Source organism: Carassius carassius, chromosome 44 (assembly GCF_963082965.1).
Source record: "Carassius carassius chromosome 44, fCarCar2.1, whole genome shotgun sequence".
In the NCBI taxonomy this organism is placed as follows: Eukaryota; Metazoa; Chordata; class Actinopteri; order Cypriniformes; family Cyprinidae; genus Carassius; species Carassius carassius.
Window position 1 is genome coordinate 15880381 of NC_081798.1, and position 23127 is coordinate 15903507.

Genomic DNA, 23127 nt, shown 5'->3' on the forward strand with positions numbered 1-23127 from the left:
TAGAAGCCTTAAAAACACACTGGTTGTGATTATTGAGCCACATGATGACCAAATCTAATAGCTGTTATCTGTAGCAGCTGCATTCTAAATAACTTTAACATCATTAATCGCCAATTTATTCACATATTTCTGCCTTTCTATTCCCTGCTTACTTTAGTGCATTCATGTCTTTTATATTTTATTAAACTTTTTCATATAACAAACAGGCATTATCATTGTTAAACACAAACACAGAATTTGTATTAAAAAAAAAAAAAAAAAAAAAATTGAAAATACCAAAAATACAAGTCAGCAAATTATAACAGAAATTAAATGATCTTCAATTAACAGCTGATCTAAAAACTTTTATACATTTTTCAAATCATTTTGCCACAAAATTTAGAGCAGCCTCAAGTAAAACCTACCTATAAAAGTCAAGTATTTATTTATTTTTTCTTTGCATTTTAAACGGCCAGGTCAAGTGTATAAAACACTGTGTACTTATTTAGGAAAAATTATATTATAATAATAAAAAAAATTGTTTTCAGTAAAATACAATTTAAAGGTGCTGTATGTATGTTTTTGACTTTACTAAAGCATAAAAATACCATAATATGTTTGGAGATATTTAAGGAAAATGCTGAGTTAACATACTTGTTTATCTGAAAAACAATGCTACAATCAGTTGTTCCTCTTTGAAAATGTATGTTCTGGGCCAGAATGTAGGTCTCTGTTTTGGTTTGTGAAACCCCCCCAATGCCAGTTTACCCAATTGTATTTCGGTACCCAGGGTTGTCAGCTGGCAGGAAACACCGCACTTCATTTTATTCATCGTCAAGTGTGCGTTTTCCTGTTGGCGTCATCAATCTGGCAACCTGTGTGTGCGTCAAGTCCTATATGGTCAAGTCTGAGGAGGTGCTACATACAGCGCCTTTACCTTTGAAAACATTTGGATTTTTTATTTATTTATAGGATAAATAGGTAATTATAGCCCATAATTATAATATATTTCTGTTATTGATTAACAACAATTATTATGTTTATTATAAATACACTTGAGGTGAATTTATAACACTTTATAAAATATTAATTAATATTATATATATGTATTAAACATTTTATAAAAGTCACATCAATTAAACAAATCAAACTATCAACTGTAAGCAAAAAAACTTCAGCTTATTTGGGCTTATTGTGCAGGGTTTTGGGAGATCTGGCAACACCGCGGTGAATTTACCCGTGAAAGTTGAAATCACGTGTCTCACTGTTGAAAGTTTGACAAGCTGGTCGACATAAGTCCTGTTTTCCCTCTGTCGAAAGCCTTGAATGTCACTCTCTCGTGTCTTCTTCTTCTGTCAATAACAAACTCGGAAACTATCCCTTAATCGAAGTCTTTACTATCAGCGTCATCATAAAAACATGGAAATCGTGCAGGTAGTAAACTAGCAACGGTTTGGTGATCTTCGTCTTTTCCGCTGAGGAAAAATCAAGTTGAGCCTTTCATCTTTAATTTCTCCATTTACAGAAAGTCATGTCGGGGTTTAGTCTGGATTTTGGACCATTGAAAGAGCCGCTGGGATTTATCCGAGTCCTGGAGTGGGTGAGTTTCTGCGATCACTCAACAGACCCAAATGTCACATTGTGTCTTCTTGATAGCACGTTCATTATAAGAGTTGATCGATAGTTATATATGTATTTAAACGCTTTATTTTCAATCATATAAATGTACCTTACACGATAATACAAGTACGTTGCAGCCACATATGGTGCTGTTTTGTCAAGGGACAACACCCATGTCAAAATAATGGACCAAAATTGCTATATTATCCATTTTACATTTATTCATTTTAGCTGACGCGACTAACAATTGCTATATATGTCAGAGGTCGCACGCCTCTGGAGCAACTAGGGGTTAAGTGTCTTGCTCAGGGACACATTGGTGTCTTACAGTGGATTCGAACCCGAGTCTTTCACATCAAAGGCATGTGTCTTATCCACTGCGCCTACACCAGTCCACTGTAGGTCATTTAACATATGGAGATCTTTAGGTGTGTCATGTGATTGGACATGTGCTGTAGAACTCATCTCAAACATACAAATGCATGCAAATTTATACAAGTCCTGCCTTGCACAGTCCCTTGAGAATTAAGTGAAGTTTACATTAACAACAGTAGGAGCAACCAGTACAGTCCTGTTTGCCACATGCGCATTAAGAGTCTTCTGTATATATACCACTGCAAACAATGAAAAATCTAGGCTACACAAGCTATAAAACACACCCATTTGCAAAGTGTTTCCAACTGATGTGGGTAACTAGGCCTGGAGCTCATTAACCTACTAAAAAATCAGGCTGGATATGAAATTAACTTTCGTTTTTAATGTGTCTGATCTGATCTAAAATGAAGTTTTGCTGAATCAAGAATAGATTTATGGTAAAATAATATAGCTTTCTTAGGGAACATCAACTACTTCGGCTTGTGAGCTTATTATATTTTTGTTTGTCTGCTATTTAGTCATACACTAGACTAAAATTCGATCCAGTAAGTCTGAAATGGTTTAGAAGGCCGGAAGTAGAAACTAACTGCCACAAATTTCAGTGTTGATATGTGAAACACTACCTGTATATTCGCTGACGTAAATATCCGATAGCACTGAAAACCAGCCAAGATCATTTTTAGAAGTGATGTGGTATCTTCAGAAAAGGATCCCAGCTGCTGTTGCTCAAATAGCATGCAGTTTAATAGATGTTCACTAACTGAATTAATATCCATACGTGTATGTGTGTATACTATATACGTGTATGTATTTGTATGTGTTTGTGTGTAGATCTAGAGGTGTGTATATATGTGTATCTCACCTGGAATGTCTAGATCTCTTTCACTTTTGCCTGAGCCTTTGTAAACATTTGCACTTTGCACACAATTTTGCTTCGTCTTTGCATGGTGAACGTGCAAGGTGTTGGCCAAAGGCAAGGTGTAATTTAACACAGTAGTGTGTTGTTTTGGATCCTTCGTATGGAAGTAATGTCATTTCTGCAGCTTAATCCAGACTGCAAAGGTGCTGCTTTGGGGACACATTACAGATTCACAAGATCAATGGAAATAATTCCAGACAAGGCAAACCCACAGTGCAAGATAATACGAGGTCATAAGGTGTAAATTATGCTGTTATCTCTCTGTAGGTTATACCAGCTAAACCCTTGCTCCTCTTTCACACAGAAGGAAGTACGCCACCAGTATGCTGATTTTGTTCTTCTTAATATCAATATTGAAATTGAAAGTATAAATTTTATAAATGTCCTACCTCAACATAAATCTTAACCCAAATTTTTGGATGGTAGTGTATCACAGTTTCCACAAAAATATGAAGCAGCACAGCTGGTTTCAACACTGATGATAATAAGACATTTTCTTGAGCACCAAATTACCATTTTAGAATGATTTCTGAAGGATCATGTGACACTGAAGACTGGAAGACTGAATGATTATTTCAAACTTTTGACTGGCCGTGCACATTTGTGCTTCTTTAAGGTGTATCACGTCTGATGTTAGTTGCATAAAAGGGCTTTAAATGAGGTGGAAGAAATGGCTTATATGCCTTCATAAGCACTTTTCTCAAGAATGTCCTGAATTGAATAAAATCGGAGGAAATGGGCGGTTTGACACATTTTTACTTGTAAAGCAAGAATGTCAGCCACTCCCTCCAAAATCAGCATGTGTCTGCAGTCAGTGATGTTTTTGCGTTTAACCACCTCAACACCGATCTCCCAGCAGTAATGCAACAGTGGAGAGGAAGCTTTGGTTGCTAACCGGTAAACCAACCTCTGATCATGTTGACGGTGGTGTCATGGAAGGTTCATTCACACAAAGGTGCTCTTTAATAGTGACTTGCTGCGTGTAGGTGTGCATTCCAGCGTGAACGTGGCATCCGTACAACATGTGGTTCTGTTTGTTGGCAGGCACCCTTAGCTGGCCCAATGTGCTTCTCTGTGCCAAGCACCTGCACCGCACGCTCAACAGGAATGAAGCCAAAGTCTTGCCGGGGTGAGGATCGCACACCCACTCTCGGATTTTCTTGGCAGCAAAAATGTAGGGCTATTTTTACAATCACTTTGGGGTGCAATACAGACAGATGTGTCTAAGGATCAGATAGCTGGTTTAAAGAGAGGAGAAAACTATTTCTATTGGATAGTGTAAGGTTTGGTTTTTTGAAATACAATTAATAATTTTATGTTTATAATAATAATAATATAAAATCGACCTATTTTACGATCTCCTACCCTGCCTTTAACAATTCACAAACCACATTACTTTTTTGTTTCCGAGACATTTTTTTTTTCATTAGATTCACCAATTTTAAACAGCAGCATATTGAAAATAGATTTCTCACAAAGGACTCTGTTCTGGAGGGAAGTTCTGCATCCCACTATTGTTTCTCCGGTATAACAGCAGCTGCTTCTCAGAAGATCCCTCATTGTTTCTTAAACAGGGGTTCCACAGAGACGCTTCAGTGATCAAACAGTCCTTGCGATTCTTTAATATGTAGCTGAAATGTAAAAGAAAGGTTGAACTTTAACTAGGTTTAAATATGTGTGCTTCATTTCCAATGACTCGGGCTGTGAGTAGAGCTGTCTTTAAAGGTATAGTTCACCCAAAAATATGAAGATTCTTTCCGATGGTTTGAAACTGGTTCTGGCTTATCTGAAGGACATCACTGGACCCTTACTGGACCCCCTGCAGTTTGCGTACCGAGCAAACAGGTCCGTGGATGATGCAATCAACATGGCATTGCACTTCATCCTGCAACATCTGGACAAAACAGGGACTTATGTGAGGATCCTGTTTGTGGACTTTAGTTCGGCTTTCAACACCATCATCCCAACAACCCTCCAGACCAAACTGACCCAGCTCTCTGTTCCTAGCTCTATCTGTCAGTGGATCACCAGCTTTCTGACAGATAGGCAACAGTTAGTGAGACTGGGGAAATTCATGTCAAACAGCTGCTCCACCAACACTGGTGCCCCTCAGGGATGTGTTCTCTCCCCTCTGCTCTTCTCCCTGTACACCAACGACTGCACCTCTAAAGACCCCTCTGTCAAGCTCCTGAAGTTTGCAGACGACACTACAGTCATCGGCCTCATCCAGGACGGTGACGAGTCTGCTTACAGACAGGAGGTTGAGCAGCTGGCTGTCTGGTGCAGTCTTAACAACCTGGAGCTGAACACGCTCAAAACAGTGGAGATGACTGTGGACTTTAGGAGAAACCCCCCTGCACTTTCCCCACTCACCATCATGAACAGCACTGTGGCTGCAGTGGAGTCATTCAGATTCCTGGGAACCACCATCTCTCAGGACCTGAAGTGGGACAATCACATTGGCTCCATTGTGAAAAAAGCCCAACAAAGGTTGTACTTCCTTCGCGAGCTGAGGAAGTTTAACCTGCCACAGGAGCTGCTGAAACAGTTCTACTCAGCCGTCATTGAGTCAGTCCTGTGTACTTCAATTACTGTCTGGTTTGGTTCAGCTACAAAATCAGATATCAGAAGACTACAGAGAACTGTTCGGACTGCTGAAAGGATTATTGGTGCTCCCCTGCCCACCCTCCAAGAACTGTACACATCCAGAGTGAGGAAAAGGACTCAGAAAATCACTCTGGATCCCTCACATCCAAGTCACCCCATCTTTGAACTTTTGCCATCTGGCCGGCGCCTCAGAGCCGCAAATACAAGAACAGCAAGGCACAAGAATAGTTTCTTCCCCCAGGCAATCTACCTCATGAACAGTTAAATGTTTCCCACTTAAACTTATGCTTATGCAAAAATGTGCAATATCCTTATATTTAGTTGTTACCCCTCCATCCTAGATCATTCCTGCATCTCACTCAATCCTATTCCATTATCATTTATAGCACAATTGTTTATACACTTATTTATTTATTTTTTTTTTTTTTGTCTGTGTGTTGTTGTCTCTGTTTACTGGAAGCTTATGTCACTAAAACAAATTCCTTGTATGCGCAAGCATACTTGGCAATAAAGCTCTTTCTGATTCTGATTCTGATTCTGAATAATATGAGGGTTTTCCTATTAGCTCCTCGCTAAATCTAAGTTCCACAGTGTTCTTCTGTTCCACTGTATGGCTCTTAAAAGTTACTTTTCCGTGATTGCTATGGATCCTTTCACTTTTCCACAGTAAAACACCTTGGAACGAAAGAAAAGACTGGCTCAGAGAACACTGAAAAAATCCCAGCAGAATCTGTAAATCAAAGTTGCGCTACTGTAGTTACTCTCACAAATGTCTGTAGAAGCCACGTCCTGTGTGGAAGTGGAGTGTTTGTAAAAGGAAAGCAGCGATCCATGCGCCAGGATATGTGTGAGTCAGTGAGGGCAAAAGTGTTGAAGGATCATTTACAGATGTAGGGCTTGTCTGGATGAAGATTATGATGAGAAATCAGGTATTACCACACGCAAATACATTTTTGTGTATGTTAAACTGTCACTAATTGGACTGCATCTGTGTGTTACATTTTATGCTTCAGAAAGTTGTGGAAAATTACAACCTTGATTCTTGAAAATAATTTCATGCACAACAAAATTTATATGTTGATCACACATAATGTGATGAAATAAAATGGAATAAAACTTACAGAAAACACAATTACATTTTAAATTGAAAAATGAAAACTTATTCAAAACATTAATAAAAACGTTAAAACTGTCTCGACGATACTAAAATGACACTGATTCAGTGCTGGTAATATCAAAACAGCCAAATGCAGACCGATGCATGACAGCTGTTCTGAAGAAATGTAAAAATGCAGTTTTCCTAAATGTCTAATTATGATGATTGTTGTGTTTCTAGATCTTCACCATTTGTGCCTTTGCCACCACCGGTGGTTATGTTGGATCAACTCTGTTCACTGTTAATTGTGGAAGTAAAACAGACGACGTTACTGCTCATTTTGGATATCCTTTTAGGTAAAGCATCCAGATCTCTACTTTATTTATTATTTCTAAGTGAAAGTGTCTTTTTTTGTTAAAATGCTGCCCTGCTGTTAGTCATGCAATGAGTAATCCATATGTATGTTGACTGAAGAAAGTGAAGGTTAACTGGAGAGACAACTGAGCCCTAGTGAACATGTGACTTCCTCTTACTAGGCTTCCGAGTCAGCCATATGAGATTCCTCACTGCAATAACAGCAAGAACGTGACTTACCTGCAGGGAGATTTCTCCTCCTCGGCTGAGTTCTTCGTCTGTGTGGGCGTCTTGGGCTTTCTCTACTGTACTTTCACCATCATCCTGTACTTTGGCTACCAGCAGGTTTACAGGGAGTCTAACCGTGGCCCCACAATTGTGAGTCGTCACTCATGTTTATTTGGAAATATTACTGTGATAATATCAATCTCATTAATATCCGTGAAGTTGTTCGGTTTTGCTTTAAATCCACTCATCATGAACATCATGAAACGTTTGGAACAAAATTATCTTTGTGATGAAGAATATTTGTGAAAATTAAAATAAAATGTCATTTAGTTTCTAAATTGGTTTGATTTAGTTTATTAATTTGTGTATTAATTCAGTAGACATTTAAATATATATTTTTTATAGCTGTACATGTGGTTGCAAATAAGAGCTTTATTTATTATTTACATTTATTTTTTTTTTTTAATAATTTATTTGCAAACATTTTCAAAGTATTAACAAAGTGCTTCATCCAATTGCAGAATTGTCACACATATATATATATATATATATATATATATATATATATATATATATATATATATATATATATATATATATATATATATACAGCAATTTTTACATTAACCAATTCAGTAATTAAATTTTAATTTGAACAGAAAACATTAATTATTAATTGTGAATACTGTTCATGCTGGAAGTGACACTTATGATTTTCTTTCATCTGTTGGCCTACATTTGTGCTTTTCCTTTTGACAGCCACTTTATCTGAATGTCATTATCCATAACATTTCCATGAATAGGGATTGATATCCCAAACTTTCCTCTATTTCCTCTCCAGGATCTGATTGTTACTGGGATCTTTGCTTTCTTGTGGCTGGTTTGCTCCTCAGCCTGGGGAAAGGGTTTAACCGATGTAAAATATGCTACGAATCCTGACGGGCTACTAAAGGCATGTCTTCCTGAAGATCACTGTGTGGTGAAGACCTACCCTTCGATGGGTCGTCTCAACTCCTCTGTGGTAAGAACGATTACTAACTGTTAGTTCTGCTCTTATTTATTTAAAATGAAGCCTGGTTATTATCTAGCACATTTTATTGTGCAATATTTGTTTTATTATGTAGGTTATGTATACATGATTGAGTTCACATGTCCTACTTTTACTGCTTTTTGGTTGTCCAAACCTACAAACTAATTATTTGATTTGAAATTATGGACAAATATTTAATCATATAAAGCGTACTTGTTTATAGTTTATACACACATTTCTAAGACTTTTAAATTATCAAAATGATCCAAACTTTGCTGAAAAATCAAAAAATCTGCAACATCCTTTTGTTTTCCGATTGATAATTCACACTTTTTAGCCAGTAAAAGGCCTATTACTATAATTGTAAAAATGTCCACCTTCAATTTATCAATTTTTATGAAGTAAATACAAGAATAAGCTTTATATTTTTAGTATTATTTCAAGATGGACACTTAAATAAATTCAATTCTGTCATTAATTCCTCACCCTCATGTCGTCCTGATCCCACAAGACCTTCATTCATCTTTTAAAGACGAATTAAGATATTGTTGATGAAATCAACAAAGAGTTTTTTTGTCCCTGCACATACAGCAATGCAACTGACACCTTCAAGGCCCAGAAAGCAGGGTTGCCAGGTTTTCACAACAAATCCACTCATTTTCCAACATACTTGTTTTATGATTCACATTCCAGGGGCTAAATATAACATTGCTGAGTTCACTTCAGCCCACAAACTTGAAAAAAAAAAAACCATGGAAACAGTTAAAGCAGGAAAACCGAGGACTTGGCAACACTGCCAGAAAGGCAGCAATCATATCATTAAAATAGTCCATGTGACATCAGTGGTTCAACTGTAATTTTATAAAGAATCATTTTTGAACAAAAAACAAAGAATAACTTAATTCAACAGTTTCTTCTTTTCTGTGTCGGTCTTTTTTTGCCATTGCCACTTGCAGCTCATGTGTTAAAATTGCTTGCATCACATTTTAACAAATAATCTCAATGGGAGTAAAGTGTAGTCCATTGTGATAACTGATTATCATTCTAGTAATTCATTTGTAGGTAAATGAGCATTTTAGAAATGAGCAGTTGAAGTATTTCATGAATCTTTTACTGCATCTTCCAGCTCTTTGGATTCCTAAACCTGATATTGTGGGCAGGAAACTGCTGGTTCATCTACAAGGAGACTCCATTTCATAAGCCGGCCAATCCACCGCCCAACGTAGAGGAAGGAGTTTCCACCTCCTAATTAGACAAGACGGTCTCCTTCCTCTCCTCTCCATTTGTTCATAAATCAGAGGACATCACCGTTTGTTCATGTCAACACATCTTGAAAAAAAATACTGCACTTTGATATGCAGTACACTACATTATAAATACTCAAAGCTGAATTCTTTATGGATATCCATTTATTTTTTCTTTTTGTGTCTGTTTAATGGCACTGTCCGAAGTTAATTTTGTCAAGCAGGTAAAAAGAAACCAAATTTTATTAGACCAGTAGCTTTGCGATTACAACTCAGAAGTAAACCTGTTCTAGGTTATTGATGCTTTTCATTATTATTAATTTGTCTAATTTGATATGAAGATGACCTGCATTTCGGTAACTCTAAATGTTCACTACAATCAGACCTCATGAGAAACGCTTAAAAGAGCGCTTAAACACTAGCACACTTATATCTAATAGCTCTAGACATTTAAAACTGGTCGTTCCTTGTAGTTTTTAATAACTATTTATTGGTTTAAGTGCTTTGTTCTTGATAGAATGTCACCTTACATTTGTCAGGGAAGTACAAACTGAAAAAATTGTCTCAGTTTCATCCATCTGTAACCTTTATTTTAAATGTTTGTGTTGACTCTTTTTAAAGTGGTATTTGGTAATAAATGACTATGCCAAAGGCCATATTTAATTTGCTATCAGGAAAAATGTTAAATATTCAACACTAGACATTGTTCGACAGAAGGAAACGCTTGTTTAATTGTTTTTCTACTGTTTGGAGTAGGAATGTTGTCTTTATTTGTATTTGGCTGTTATTTGACTTGACACTGTAAATGAAGCATCTTTATCACATGGGTTGATGTTTATATGTAATGGAAGTACATTTCATTTTTTGCCTCTGTGGCATGTTTTACCATCTTATTTTTACAGAAAGAAATGTTTGAGGGGGATTGCATTTAGTTAAATCTTAAAAATACAATGATTGTTCGGGAACCGTGATCGCCTGTGTGCAGTTTATGTTCTGGTAAAAAAAAAACTCCCTTTTTTTCGATCTAAATTGTCAAGTCTTTTTTATTATTATTATTATTATATCCTCAGTAGTTGTTCTAATCCTAAAATTAAACCATTCGATGCCACATCTAAACTTTTTAGACTTAAACACATTAAATCATTAATATAAATGATTATAGTATAAGAAGTTTGTATACAATTGTGATTTAAAGAGAACAAAAGTGCCATTTAAAAGTCTTTCCTCAGGTCACATATTGATAAATTTTTTGTCCTGAAACGATCCTCAAATTTGGTTGTGACTTTTGGAAAATACAGGGCACATTTTTGTTGTGTTTTATATCTCTCATAAGTTCAGGAGGAAAATCTCCAGAAGGCTGTGTGCAGTTCTGGTTTGTGTTAAAAGAGGAGAGCTGTGTATATTGGTTCGTGTTTCATTTCCGAAAGGCTGTTGTTTACTACATAACCACTAGATGGTAGTATTGTAAACGTAATAAATCCAACAACTAAATGACACTGGTGTCACGTACGTTTCTTTTGGGCCGAAGGTAACAACAACAAAAAGGCAAAAACACAAACCATTGCATTTAACTAGAACTCCAACGATTAAGGTTTAATCTAAACATAGACAAAATTAATACTATTTTAAAATTGATCATTTATTTGTTTTCCATATGCTTAATTTTGACCCTGAACCACAAAACCAGTCATAAGTACCACGTGTGTATTTGTAGCAATAGCAATTCATTCATTGTATGGGTCAAAATAATCGATATTTCTTTTATGCCAAGAATCATTAAGGTATTATGTATAGATCATGTTCCATGAAGATATTTTGTAAATTTCCTACCACAAATATATAAAAACCTAATTTGTGTTAGTAATATGCATGGCTAAGAACATCATTTGGACAACTGAATGTTTATTATTATTATTGCACCCACAGATTCCTAAAAAACCATAAATCAGTGGAAAGCTTATTTATTCAGGTGATGTATAAATCTCAATTTCAGAAAATTGACCCTTATCACTGGTTTTGTGGTCCAGGTTCACAATTAATGTAATAAAAAATACCACAACGCTTATAAAGTAATTGTTTTATGTGAGGTAAAATATATTTTCATATTTTTTCATATAATAAGAATGTGAAATATTTCTATTTAGTTTCCTATTAATGCACTCAATTTGCATTACACATCTGTAAAGGGTTAGAGGCTTCGTCCCATAAAATATTGTTAAACAAAGTATTAGTAATGCAAAAAAATGAATAAAAACCACATGAAAAAAAATCCTCAAACATTTAGCATGACAAGTGCGCGCGCACGCGTGTTCCCGGTTCCCCCTGCGACCACGGGGGCGCGCATTGTGACGTCAGCGCCTTGCCGCGCAGTGATGATGGCGGTGCGTGAACGCGCAGTTAAAGTAATGGCTGCTCTGGAACGGCGGGTGCCTTGTCTCGATGATTTCGTGGGCCAAAGCTGGAGCGTCTGGATCGAAAGAACCAACCTGACAGCATCGGAGGGTGAGTGAGCACTTCGTCACCGCTATTTCTCCATCCACCACCAAAAAGTCTCACGGATGTGCTTTATTTTTCGTGGAAAAGGCACGGCATCACGACCCATGTTACCCAAACAAAGAACCTGCGGGGTCCTAGCGCCGGCCGGGTCACGCGCTTCTGCTCTCTCTCTCTCTCTCTCTCTCTCTCTCTCTCTCTCTCTCTCTCTCTCTCTCTCTCTCTCGTGTGTGTCGTCATAATAGAACATGTTCTGCGTTCGCTTTGGAACTTCAAATGAAACGAACGCTTTCCATTCTAAACCACGAATCTCCTTTTGTCGGTGGCACGTTATCAAAGCAGTCAATAGTGTAGGGATCATATGCAGGTAGTTTTTATTTTGGCCCCACCCACAGAAGAGCTTGTGTTGGGTTCTACACTGAAAATCTTGGGAAATAAAAGCTAAACTATTGACTGGCTCTCATATTAAGAGTCTCATTAAACACCACATTATGCTTAATTCTCTCAGTTTTGACTCAATATATTGCATATTAGACTGGAACCACATATTCTGGACTGGACCAAATCTTGTCCACCTTAGAAGAGCCCATTATAGGTCTGATTATTGAAGGGCAAGGGCACACATCCTTCTCAAAGTTTATATGGTTATGGATCATTGAATTAATGGGTTAAGAAGGTTGGATTTATATAAGATGCCCAGATGAGCTGTTTTGCTGAAGCAGTGATGATAATGCATGGAAGTCTGTTCTTTTATAATGGTCATGTTTTATGTACCCGTTCTAACATAAACTTCCTCCAACCATTTTTCATAGGGTCCGATGGAGATGAATACAGCAAGAATGGCAAAAAATCGGTGGAAACCATGACACTGAGGAAAGAGGGTAGGGTTTCCTTTGATTTCAAGGGGACACAATGGTATGAACACAAAGCCATTTAGTGCAGAACTGACATATGAGCTGATTAATTGACTGGTGTTTGGCTGTTTTTTTTTTTTTTACAGTAAAAAACATGGTAGTTCTTGTTATCTGGTTTAACCTTTATAAACAGCCTTATCAGTGGATAATAGACATGTTCTTGTGTTACATTCGAGTTTACCTGCTGTTTAATTTCAGTAATTTAGTTCAACAGAGCTATTATTACAATGTTACAGGGTGGATTCAGGTAAATTACCCTGTTTACACAGTGCAGCTGACACAGAAGATTTGTCTTTAGTTTGCGTTCAGTGGATGTTCTCCAAAGTGGTGCTGTGTGATGTGAAGAGACAGAGGAGACAAATTGTTGAATAAAGTTATTTTGTATTTTGCATACTAAAAAAAAATTTCTCGTCACTTCATAACGTTGCGGTTGAACCACAGATGGCAGATGGACTATTCTGATGATGTCTTTCATACTTTTCTGGACCATGACAGTGTAAGTTACTTGGCAGTCTATGGGACAGTCACAAGCCTCCTGGTTTTCATCCAAAATATCTTAAATTGTGTTCCGAAGACGAACGAAGCTTTTGTTTGGAACAACATGGGGGTAATTGATTAATGACAAAATTTTCATCTTGGAGATGAGTAACCTTTTAAGATGAACAAATATTGGAATATTACTAGTAGGCACTGTAGAAACATTTTCGGTAGTTTGAGTTCTCAAACAATGCTTTAAATACACAGAATTAATCTTTCTTGTTGAGTGCATTTGGAAAAACAAAGTAAAATTTTCCCTATTGTTTGGTATGCTTCTGCAGATATGTCCATCTTTGGTCATTATCCTGGGCAGGATGACTTCTATCTTGTGGTTTGCGGTCACTGTAGTCAGGTGGTAAAGCCTCAGGCATTCGAGAAGCATTGCGAGAAGAGACACGGCCCTCTGGGTAAGCTCTATGCACACCTCCGCTCCACCCCACCTCCACCTCAGCAGCAGAGGCCCCGTCATGGACCCCCCCCGCCATCCTCTTGGAGTGGTAGGAACCAGAATGTCGGGCCACCGAGGGCATCTCCGCAATCTCCCTCAACGCCGCCTCAGTTCAGACACTCGAAACCTCCGAAAGATGGAGTTCGGTAAGATTTACTAATATGATCTTGTTTGTCAATGTTAAAACAGGGTCTGAAGTGTAATCCTAATTTTACCTAATTTGATGATTAAAAGTTCAGTGTTGGTTTTTGTTCTCTCTCACAAAATGATATATATGTATCTACTGTAAAGAAAACAGTTCACCCAAAAATGAAAATCCTGTCATTAATTACTCACCCTCATGTCGTTTTAAACCCGCAAGACCTTTGTTCATCTTCAGAACACAAATGAAGATATTCTTTGTGAAATCCTAGAGCTCTCTGACCCTGCATAGACAGCAACACAACTGACACTTTCAAGGCTTAAAAAGGTAGTAAGCACATAGTTAAAATAGTCCATGTGACATCACTGGTTAAACAATAATTTTGTGCATAAAGAAAATAAAAATAACAACTCTGATTTTATCAGAAATATCTTTATTTGTGTTCTGAAGATGAACAAATGTCTTGCGGGTTTAAAACGACATGAGGGTGAGTAATTAATGACAATTTTCTTTTTTAGGGAGAACTATCTTTTTAAAACGCTTATCAAAATAAAACAGTCAAAAATGTATACTTTGTACTTACTGCAAAAGAGTGGAAAAAGATTCAGTAATGATCTGGAGATCAGGATTAGGCATAAAACAATGTCTTTGAAATCATACGTACATATGAAAATCAGATGAGAATTGATTTGTTCGATTCTTTGAAGATTTTCAAATGCATGAATGATTCTGAAACAATTTTCTACACATTATTGTTTCAGTTGTGACCTGGCTCAGATGAAGACAGGAATCATGTTTTTGTGGCAGTTTTTCTGGTGGCTAAGTGACAATACAAGACTTTACTTTACAAATGGTTGTTGAAAGCAAAAAAAAAAAAAGCTACAAAATGATGTGCTACAGCAAAACAAGGACTATTTTTGGAATCAGCATCTCAAAATTAGTAAGAAACAAGTATTCATTCAGCAAATATGATGTAGGTCAGTGTAATCTGTGGTTATTAGCATCATATACAATCTGTATAATTTACATAAATATGACAATCTTTCCTCCAGGCACTCACCTTCAAACTCGGGTCATTCAGAATCAGCTGTTTTTAAGCAGCCGCCTCCCATCGAACCCACGCGGAGCTCCCCTCCCCCTACTCACAGAGACCCCCCATGGCCACATGGAGGCCCGTCGCCCAATCGGCCTTCCTCAACTGAGAGGCCTCAATCCCAGAGAGGCGAGGCTGCCTCGGCCCCTGTCACCTCCGGACATCTCCGTGGGCCGAAAACATACAAAATGGTCTCCAGTAAGTTCTTACTGTGGCCCTTTGTTTGAAAAATCAACATGAGGCTACATTTGCATTTATACCAGAACAGAGTATATATATGTGAAAAAAAGCTTTTTCTTGCAGAAAAAGAATGTGACCTTGACAAACACTGTGGTGTGTTGGACCCTGAGAGAAAGAAAGTTTGTACTCGTCTTTTGACCTGCAATGTGAGTTGGCCCTCACTTCCACATATCATAGTGAACACGTCTTCAATACTGATCTTCATTCAGTCCCAGAATATCATGGAAAGCTGAACTGTTTCTACCTTTTTGCTGTCTTGTGGTAGTAGTGGTAGTAGTGAAAATCTATCTCGCCTTCAGAGCATTGAAGCCATTCAGTGGACGCTGGTTTCAGTGTGTAGACAGACAGGAAGTTCAGCGGACATGACTGACAGGAAATGGGGAAGGGATTACAGGAAAAGCCTCACTTCATTTGAAAAGCATGACTTCAGGTTTTTGTTAAATCAGTAGATGTTGGCTGTCTATAGTCCTGGTAGCTAAAATACAAATATAACAAGATATAAACAGCAATAATTATTGTTTTTTATTTACTAAAACATTGTAATAACTTGCATGAGAAATTTTAAGTGAAAATCTGTAATAAGAAATCTAAATATTTAATTGATAAAAGAATAGTATGACCTCTCTTACTGCTCTCATATTCATGTGTTATAATATATGGACTGATTATGAAGCTGTTTTTAGGGTTACTAAAAAGTGTATTTAAATCATGCAATATTTACAGTTTTCAACCTCAAAGTTAATAATTGATATCAATTTTTTTTAAAGAAGTAAAGGAAGAATAAATGTCTTGCTCTACAGCTAGATGATGTTCAAAATCTAGGACGCACAAGTGTTATATAAAAGGATTTTTGGGGCATACCGTGAGAATAACACTTTCTTTCTGCAGTCATAGGGTTGAGCACTTCCTCTAAATTATTTATTAAAACTACACAATCCCTTAAAATTTGCCTAATCTACAAAATCCAAAACCACAATTCATGATGAAAGCTCTTGCGCTCCCCAGTTAACGTACGTTTTATGAATGATGTGATTCCCTGAAAATGTGCTGCAAGTCTTATAGCCAAAAAAATAAAAACAATACATCGTCTGTCCTCCAGATTCATTCCATTCATCAGCGCAGGAAGGTGCAAGGCAGGAGTAAAAACTTCGACCAGCTGGTGGCAGAGCTGAAGATGAGTTCGAAGGCTCGTGATCGGGTATCTCAGGCCCCCGAGAGTTCAGCTGCTCCGACTGTAAGCCCAGAACCTCCCAGAGACGCACCTGTACCCCCTCTCTGCCGGAGACCTCTGATGAACAGCCCTGCATTTAGGTTAGAAACATCAATATGGAAAAAAAGCAACAATTTAAAATATGAATATTTTAATCATAATATTTTTTTGTGTAATTTGTATAAATTATATATTTATCCTTTATTACATCAAGCCAAATGTTCAATATTTAAAAATCTATACACACACACACACACACACACACACACATACATTTTGTGTAACTGCCTGTTTGTTTCTGTTCATCTGTTTGTGTTGCAGAACACACACATTGTCTGAGAGTGTGGAGGAGGATAAACCTCATCTGGAGGATGCCAGCACATGGCCACACTCACCTCTCACCCAGACCCACATCTCAGGAGATGAGAGCGAAGCAGAGGGGAATGATGACCTCACAGACTGGCACTCAACTCCATGGCATCCCAAACCAGCCGTGGTACAGCTAAACACTTTCACAGTGTCATCGAATTATTATTTAATAACCATTCAATAAGAGTTATAAAAGTGTGTTCTAGTATAAAGCAAGTATCTCTATAACAGAGATATGAATGAACCCTTAGTAACTGCTTAGCAAAGTTGCATAGTTGTAAACTGGGCTTCAGACGTTACACGACATCGTCTGTGGTCTTTACATGACTGTGACATCTCAAACAGGTTTAACTGAATGAGTGAAAGAAAGGGTATTAGTGTAAATCTCTGGCCTTTCCGCTACAGCTTTGTTCATTTGGGAGTCATTCTCTGGGTCACGGTGTCTTCACTTTCGATCGACGGTTGCACCATCTGCGGTCTGCCATGAGTGCCATGGTGGAGAATCACCTCAGCGCCCATCTGTGGAAGTAAGAACCGCTTTACATATGTCCTGTCATAGATACAAGCAGTTGGGTGATGTCAACAAAATGCTTGAAAACAGGCACTGCTTTTGTGAAAATCTTACAAAACATGTCATATGATTTTTATTGTTGCATAGTTTATAAGTATCATCTTCGGAACACAAATGAAGATCTTTTTGATGAAATCTGAGAGTTTTCTGACCCTTCATAGACAGCAGTGCAACTGACACGCTCAAGACCCAGAAAGGTAGTAAGGGCATTGTTGAAATAGTCCATGTGACATCAGTGGTTCAACCTTAATTTTACGAAGCTATGAGAATAATTTTTGAGCCCGAAGATGTCACACTGAATATTTTAACGATGTCCCTTACCTTTCTGGGTCTTAAACGTTTCAGTTCCGAAGATGAATGAACGTCTTACGGGTTTGGATTGAGATGTTGGTGAGGAGGCCTAAATAATGACAGAATTTCTTTGACAGAACTATACGTTTTTAAGATCTTTTTTTTTTTCTTTCAAATTTGTATTATTGTAATGAAAAAATATTTAAATATAGTAAAATAATTTCAAACCTATTAAAAATATATACACTACCAGTCAGAAGGTTGGGATCAGTAAGACTTGTTACTCTATAAAGAAGTCTCTTCTGCTCATCAAGACTGCATCCATTTGATCAAAAATACAGAAAAAAAATATTAATCTTGCAAAATGTCATTACAATATAAAATAATGGTTTCTATATTAATATACTTTTAAATATAATTTATTTCTGTGATGCAAAGCTACAGTTCCATCAGACATTACTCCAGTATAAAGTTGCTCATGATTCTACATAAATCATTCTAATATACTGATTTGTTATTAGAATTATCAATGTTGGCAACAATTGTGCTGCCAAATATTTTTTTGGAAACGGCACTAATTTTTTCAGGATTCTTTGATGAATTAAATTTAAAGAGAAAAGCATTTATTCAAAATATCAATCTTTTCTAACAATATAAATCTTTGCTATTACTTAACAAATAAACACATCCTTGCTGAGTAAAAGTAAAAAAAAAAACGTTTGAACTGTAGTGTATATTTTTAGAAAAGATTTCTATTTTAAATAAATGCTCTTCTTTTTAACTTTTTATTCATCAAAGAATCCTGAAAAAAAAAAGTATCACAGGTTCCAAAAAAAATATTAAGCCGTTTCCAGCACTGATAAAAAATCAGCATATTAGAATGATTTCTGAAGGATCATGTGAAACTGAAGACTAAAATTCAGCTTTACATCACAGAAATAAATAAGATTTTATATATATTAAAATAGAAAAACATTATTTTATGTCATCATATTTCACAATATAAAATTTTTTATGGTATTTTTGATCAGATAAATGCAGCCTTGATGAGCATTATTATTATTATTATTGTTATGTCCAAGTAATATTTCTCCCTGTTTTTGCATTGTCATCAAAGCGTGTTTTAATTAATTGTTGCAGAATTTTTATGTAAATTTAAGGACCTTTCTGAAATAGTAAAAATTTCAAAATGTTTAAATATATAATTCAAAATCTTATTTTAAAGTTTTTAAGAGCTAATCAAGGTACGATGCATTTGTGCTGCATTTATTAGTGCTCATTTTAACAAATATCTGTATTACAGCAACTTCTAGTAAGATGATAGATGCATTGCAATAATATAAATTTGGAGGAATGCGTTTCATTTTTGTAATAATACACAATGCAAAAAAAACATAGTTGTCCTAAAAAAATAAATAAATTGCCATTTGATTTTGGGGTGGAATGTGAGCGGGACATGTTCTCGACAGGTTTCGTAAGATTCACTCACAGATCACTTGCTCTGAGCCTGATCCAGTAGCTTTATTCTGTTTCTTTCATCAGAGTAGCTCTAAGTTTAATCTCCATTAGCACTTCAGTCCCTAACAAAACCTGTTTCTGTTTGACAAAGCTGTGTTTTTACTCCCTGCACTGCATGCGAAAGCAAATGTTTCATCTCACGTCCCCTGATTCCTCTCCTACTCACAGAAAAATACCTCAATCACCAGCTCCTCACTCCCAGAGTCCCCCAGCTAAGCCTGCAGCCGTTCCTGCCTCTCCTTCCTCCATTTCCCAGCATTCCAAACAGAAAGCGGGAAGTCACAATTCGACTTCTCTCAAGACTTCCTTCTACTCTTCCCACGGACCAGGCAAGGAGACAAACCCGCAGAGTTCCTCCACCAGCAAAGCTTACAGTCAGACCGAGAACTCTGGGGGCGGCCAGTCAACGGCCCCACCTTCTAAACTCGGTCGAGCCCCTGCTCAGTCGGGCCCCGGGCGGCCCAAGAGCTCATCCAGCCGTCCCAACAAACAGCAGCTGCGTCTCAGGGAAGCAGAGCGGGCGACCACACCGGATGCCGCCTCTCTGCGCAAACGGAAAGCCTCTTTTGAGGAGTCGGACGCTGTCAGCCCAGACAAGAACTGTGTGTCTCACAACAAGGGGCGGCCCCTCATCAGCAAAACGCCACCGTCAGCCTCTCACGGACAAACCAACGGCTCGCTTTCACCGGGAAGCAAGCCTCGTCCCCAACTCACACCATCCTCATGGGCCTTTAAGAGGACTCACCCCCCGAGCCGCCACTTGCCAACGGACGCTGCTCTGCACAGCCGAGGAGTGGACTCAGGCCTGCATGGCAGGGTGGCCAGCTTTGATCACAAGGCTTTGGGGAAGAAACGCAAGAGCAGTGGCTCCTCTCCACCCTCCAAACCCCACCGGCTTCCCACTTCCCCTCATTCTGGCTTCTATCCCTGGAAAGAAAGCAAAGGGGCGGGGCTCTCCATAGGAGGGGAAAAGAAACTCAGCACACAAAAGGTGAGCGAACATTTAGATTTGTAAATGCAACCTTAATATCTTTCAACTGTTACCCCTGTTAACCTCAAACTCATCTGCTAAAAAGGAAACAAGCAGTTTCACCAATAAAGCGAAAAATACACCAGAATAATTTTATTTCTCTTCAGTGTAATTGTAATAATGGTTATAGTGAACAGTCCCATCTCCACAGAACCCCTGCACGTAAATATGTTTGGTTTACATTTAAATCCAAATACAGTAGTCAACATATGAAGTGTTGAATAATGTAGATGTAAAATATATATGGATTTAAATATGGTAAAATTAGTCTTATACTTCAGCGTTTATCTGTTTTTGTCAAACTAGAAATTCCTAGAAAGGTCAGTTTCTATGAATTGTACTGCAGTTAATTGCTCTTCCTGTTATTCTGTTTCAACAGCTTGAGGTTGAAAACTGTTGACTAATGAATACAAAGTTCAACTCAAAAAAAAAAAAAAAGATACAATTCTTAAAATCTGGGGGGCGGGGTTCAGTTATGAAAGCATAACCAGATTAGACAATTCTACACTAATATGAGGGTTCGTTTGAATAAGCGTTTTACAAGGATCTGCAGTGTGAAAAGGAGATGAGGAACACTACTGTTCAAAAGTTTGGCATATAAGAAAGGAGCAAATCAGCATATTAGAATAATTTCTGAAAGATCATGTGATGCTGAGGAGGAATCGGTATAATAATCTGTTAAATTTTATTTTAAGGTGTCCTTGTTACATTTAATTACTATTATAGTTACAATTAATTATGCATAGATACATGCAAATAACCTTAAGCCAAACCCTAATCCTAACTATATAGTAAGTACATGTAGTTAATTACTCAATACTTAAATGTATAATTACAATGTAACAAAGACACCTTAAAATAAAGTGTAACCTAATATTCTAACACTGATGTTAATATTGGTTCTTTTCATATTAATTGTTCTCAATTGCCTTTTTCAACAGCCAAAATTGCACCACTGAGAGTGCCAGCCTTACAAGCCACTAAGAGCGAGCCCTATGAACTCTACCATACACAACTATGGACACAGGACTCTGGATGTTTGACTGACTGTTTGAAGTGTGTGTGTGTGTGTGTGTGTGTGTGTGTGTGCGCGCTCGCGCATGTTTAGTTACTATGAATGTCGGTCTGTCAGTGTGTGTGGAGGTGTATGAAACAAGATGGGGGAGTGAATTTCTCTGTGAATTCAGAAAATACCTCAGAATCTACTGAATAATGCTGCTACATAAATGTTGTTTATAAAATGGATTAAAATATTCTTTATACTCAGCACTATGTCTTTATTCATTCTTTCATTCTTTAAACAAATTGTTAAATGGTGAATCTGATGAAACCGTTCATTGTGACATTTCCATTATGATCTACTTCAAGTCTTATTACAGTGATAAAAAAAATTACATTTTAGAAAGAAAATACTATTTTTTTTCACTCGTCTTAAATTTATATTCATCTAGTATTTTTTCTTTATATATTTTAGTTAATTTTGTAGTAATGTTTGAGCACTTTTTGACTGCTATCAAAAAAATACTAAAAGCACACTCCGCCAAATCTACAAAATGGGCAAAATTAGTTTGTGTGTGTGTGAATGGGTCACCTGTTCGTCTCCCGTAACTACACCGGCAGAAGCTTAGCTAATGAATAATTAAATAGCTTACAGTTACGTATCATGTCAATTTGAATATTAAAAAGGAAATGCTGACGTACCTCGGCTGCGCGACAATAGCGAACGCTTGGCTGTTGAATATTAATGTGGTCTTATTGAGTTGCTTGGTCACCTTCCAGTCGGAACTGCATGGCTCCTGAATATTAAGAGACAATCCTTTACTGTAGGACTCCAATCCAGGAAATACATTGCATCTAAAGTCTCGTCATTCTCTCATCCATTCTGTCCAGAACAGGAAGAAGTGAGTCACTGCGCTTCTGACATCAGCTCTTTCAGTTACACATAGTGCTGTGGCAGTACCATGGTATAGTGATGTATCAGGTGGTAATCTCATCCCCCGAGATTCGGGGTAACGTTACTCAAAGATACAATAGCACATGCCTAAAAAAGTGATAGTACTATGAAAAAGAAAATCTTGGTAATACTCTTAAGTATTAATAACATACAATATATGACAGATAAATATTACATATGAGCCTAAATTGATTTATGAATAATATGTATATCGAGTAAATAGTAGTGAAAGGGTCTTGTCGTGTCTACTCCAAATGTATCCATTTCTACAATACAAGAAATACATTAGGTTTTAGATGTTACCATGGTAGTACCATGTTTTGGAAGTGTACTATTCAAATTTTATGATATTTTATGTAGTACATTGGAGTACCATAGGCTATAAATACAATAATCAGTCACTTCCATGGTATATATCAAAGTAGTGTGATATTACAATGATTTTGAATATTTGTATATGTTTTTGACGAGATGTACCATGGTGATGTAATAGTATTTAAATTTTTCAATTTGAAAGTACAATAAAGAACCATGGTATTACTATGATTTTTGGATGTGTACCATGGTTGTTCTGTAATATGACCATAAACTAATGACAGTAAGCACATATTTTTTGGTCATAAAATGAAAATTAATATGAAGTATTTCCAAATATTAAAAATCTCCCGTGTTTATTAATTTCAGGTCTCTTCTCATGGCATCTTGTCTGCATGTCGCTTGGGGTAAATTTTTATACATTCAAATACACAATAAAGTATTATACAGTTTATCATGTTTTCAGGCATAGATTGATTGAATGAATATATATATATATATATATATATATATATATATATATATATATATATATATATATACATACATA

The 23127-nt window shown here is 36.9% G+C and overlaps 2 protein-coding genes across 2 annotated transcripts; both read left to right on the forward strand.

Annotated features, from left to right (window-relative positions):
• Window positions 1-1224: 1224 nt before the first annotated feature.
• Window positions 1225-10946, forward strand: sypl2a (synaptophysin-like 2a). The gene is made up of 6 exons (XM_059537262.1): window positions 1225-1413; window positions 1505-1579; window positions 6837-6952; window positions 7133-7328; window positions 8020-8199; window positions 9335-10946. The coding sequence occupies exons 1-6, from the start codon at window positions 1399-1401 to the stop codon at window positions 9455-9457; spliced, it is 705 nt and encodes a 234-aa protein (XP_059393245.1). The 5' UTR covers window positions 1225-1398; the 3' UTR covers window positions 9458-10946.
• Window positions 10947-11775: 829 nt separating this feature from the next.
• Window positions 11776-21574, forward strand: atxn7l2a (ataxin 7-like 2a). Its single transcript, XM_059537261.1, has 10 exons — window positions 11776-11954; window positions 12758-12826; window positions 13678-13990; window positions 15039-15277; window positions 15383-15465; window positions 16419-16630; window positions 16851-17025; window positions 17304-17425; window positions 19447-20269; window positions 21250-21574. Exons 1-10 carry the CDS (start codon window positions 11825-11827, stop codon window positions 21265-21267), a joined length of 2184 nt encoding a protein of 727 aa, XP_059393244.1. The 5' UTR covers window positions 11776-11824; the 3' UTR covers window positions 21268-21574.
• Window positions 21575-23127: the final 1553 nt, after the last annotated feature.

What these genes read in the sequence shown, in the direction of transcription:
- sypl2a (XM_059537262.1), top strand. An exon ending in CATTTTGGATATCCTTTTAG is followed by an intron (nt 6,953 to 7,132) that starts GTAAAGCATCCA and finishes TCCTCTTACTAG; the next exon opens with GCTTCCGAGTCAGCCATATG. An exon ending in CTAACCGTGGCCCCACAATT is followed by an intron (nt 7,329 to 8,019) that starts GTGAGTCGTCAC and finishes TTTCCTCTCCAG; the next exon opens with GATCTGATTGTTACTGGGAT.
- atxn7l2a (XM_059537261.1), top strand. Translation starts at nt 11,825, where the DNA reads ATGATGGCGGTGCGTGAACGCGCAGTTAAAGTAATGGCTGCTCTGGAA. An exon ending in GGCATCCCAAACCAGCCGTG is followed by an intron (nt 17,026 to 17,303) that starts GTACAGCTAAAC and finishes TTTCCGCTACAG; the next exon opens with CTTTGTTCATTTGGGAGTCA. An exon ending in CTCAGCGCCCATCTGTGGAA is followed by an intron (nt 17,426 to 19,446) that starts GTAAGAACCGCT and finishes TCCTACTCACAG; the next exon opens with AAAAATACCTCAATCACCAG.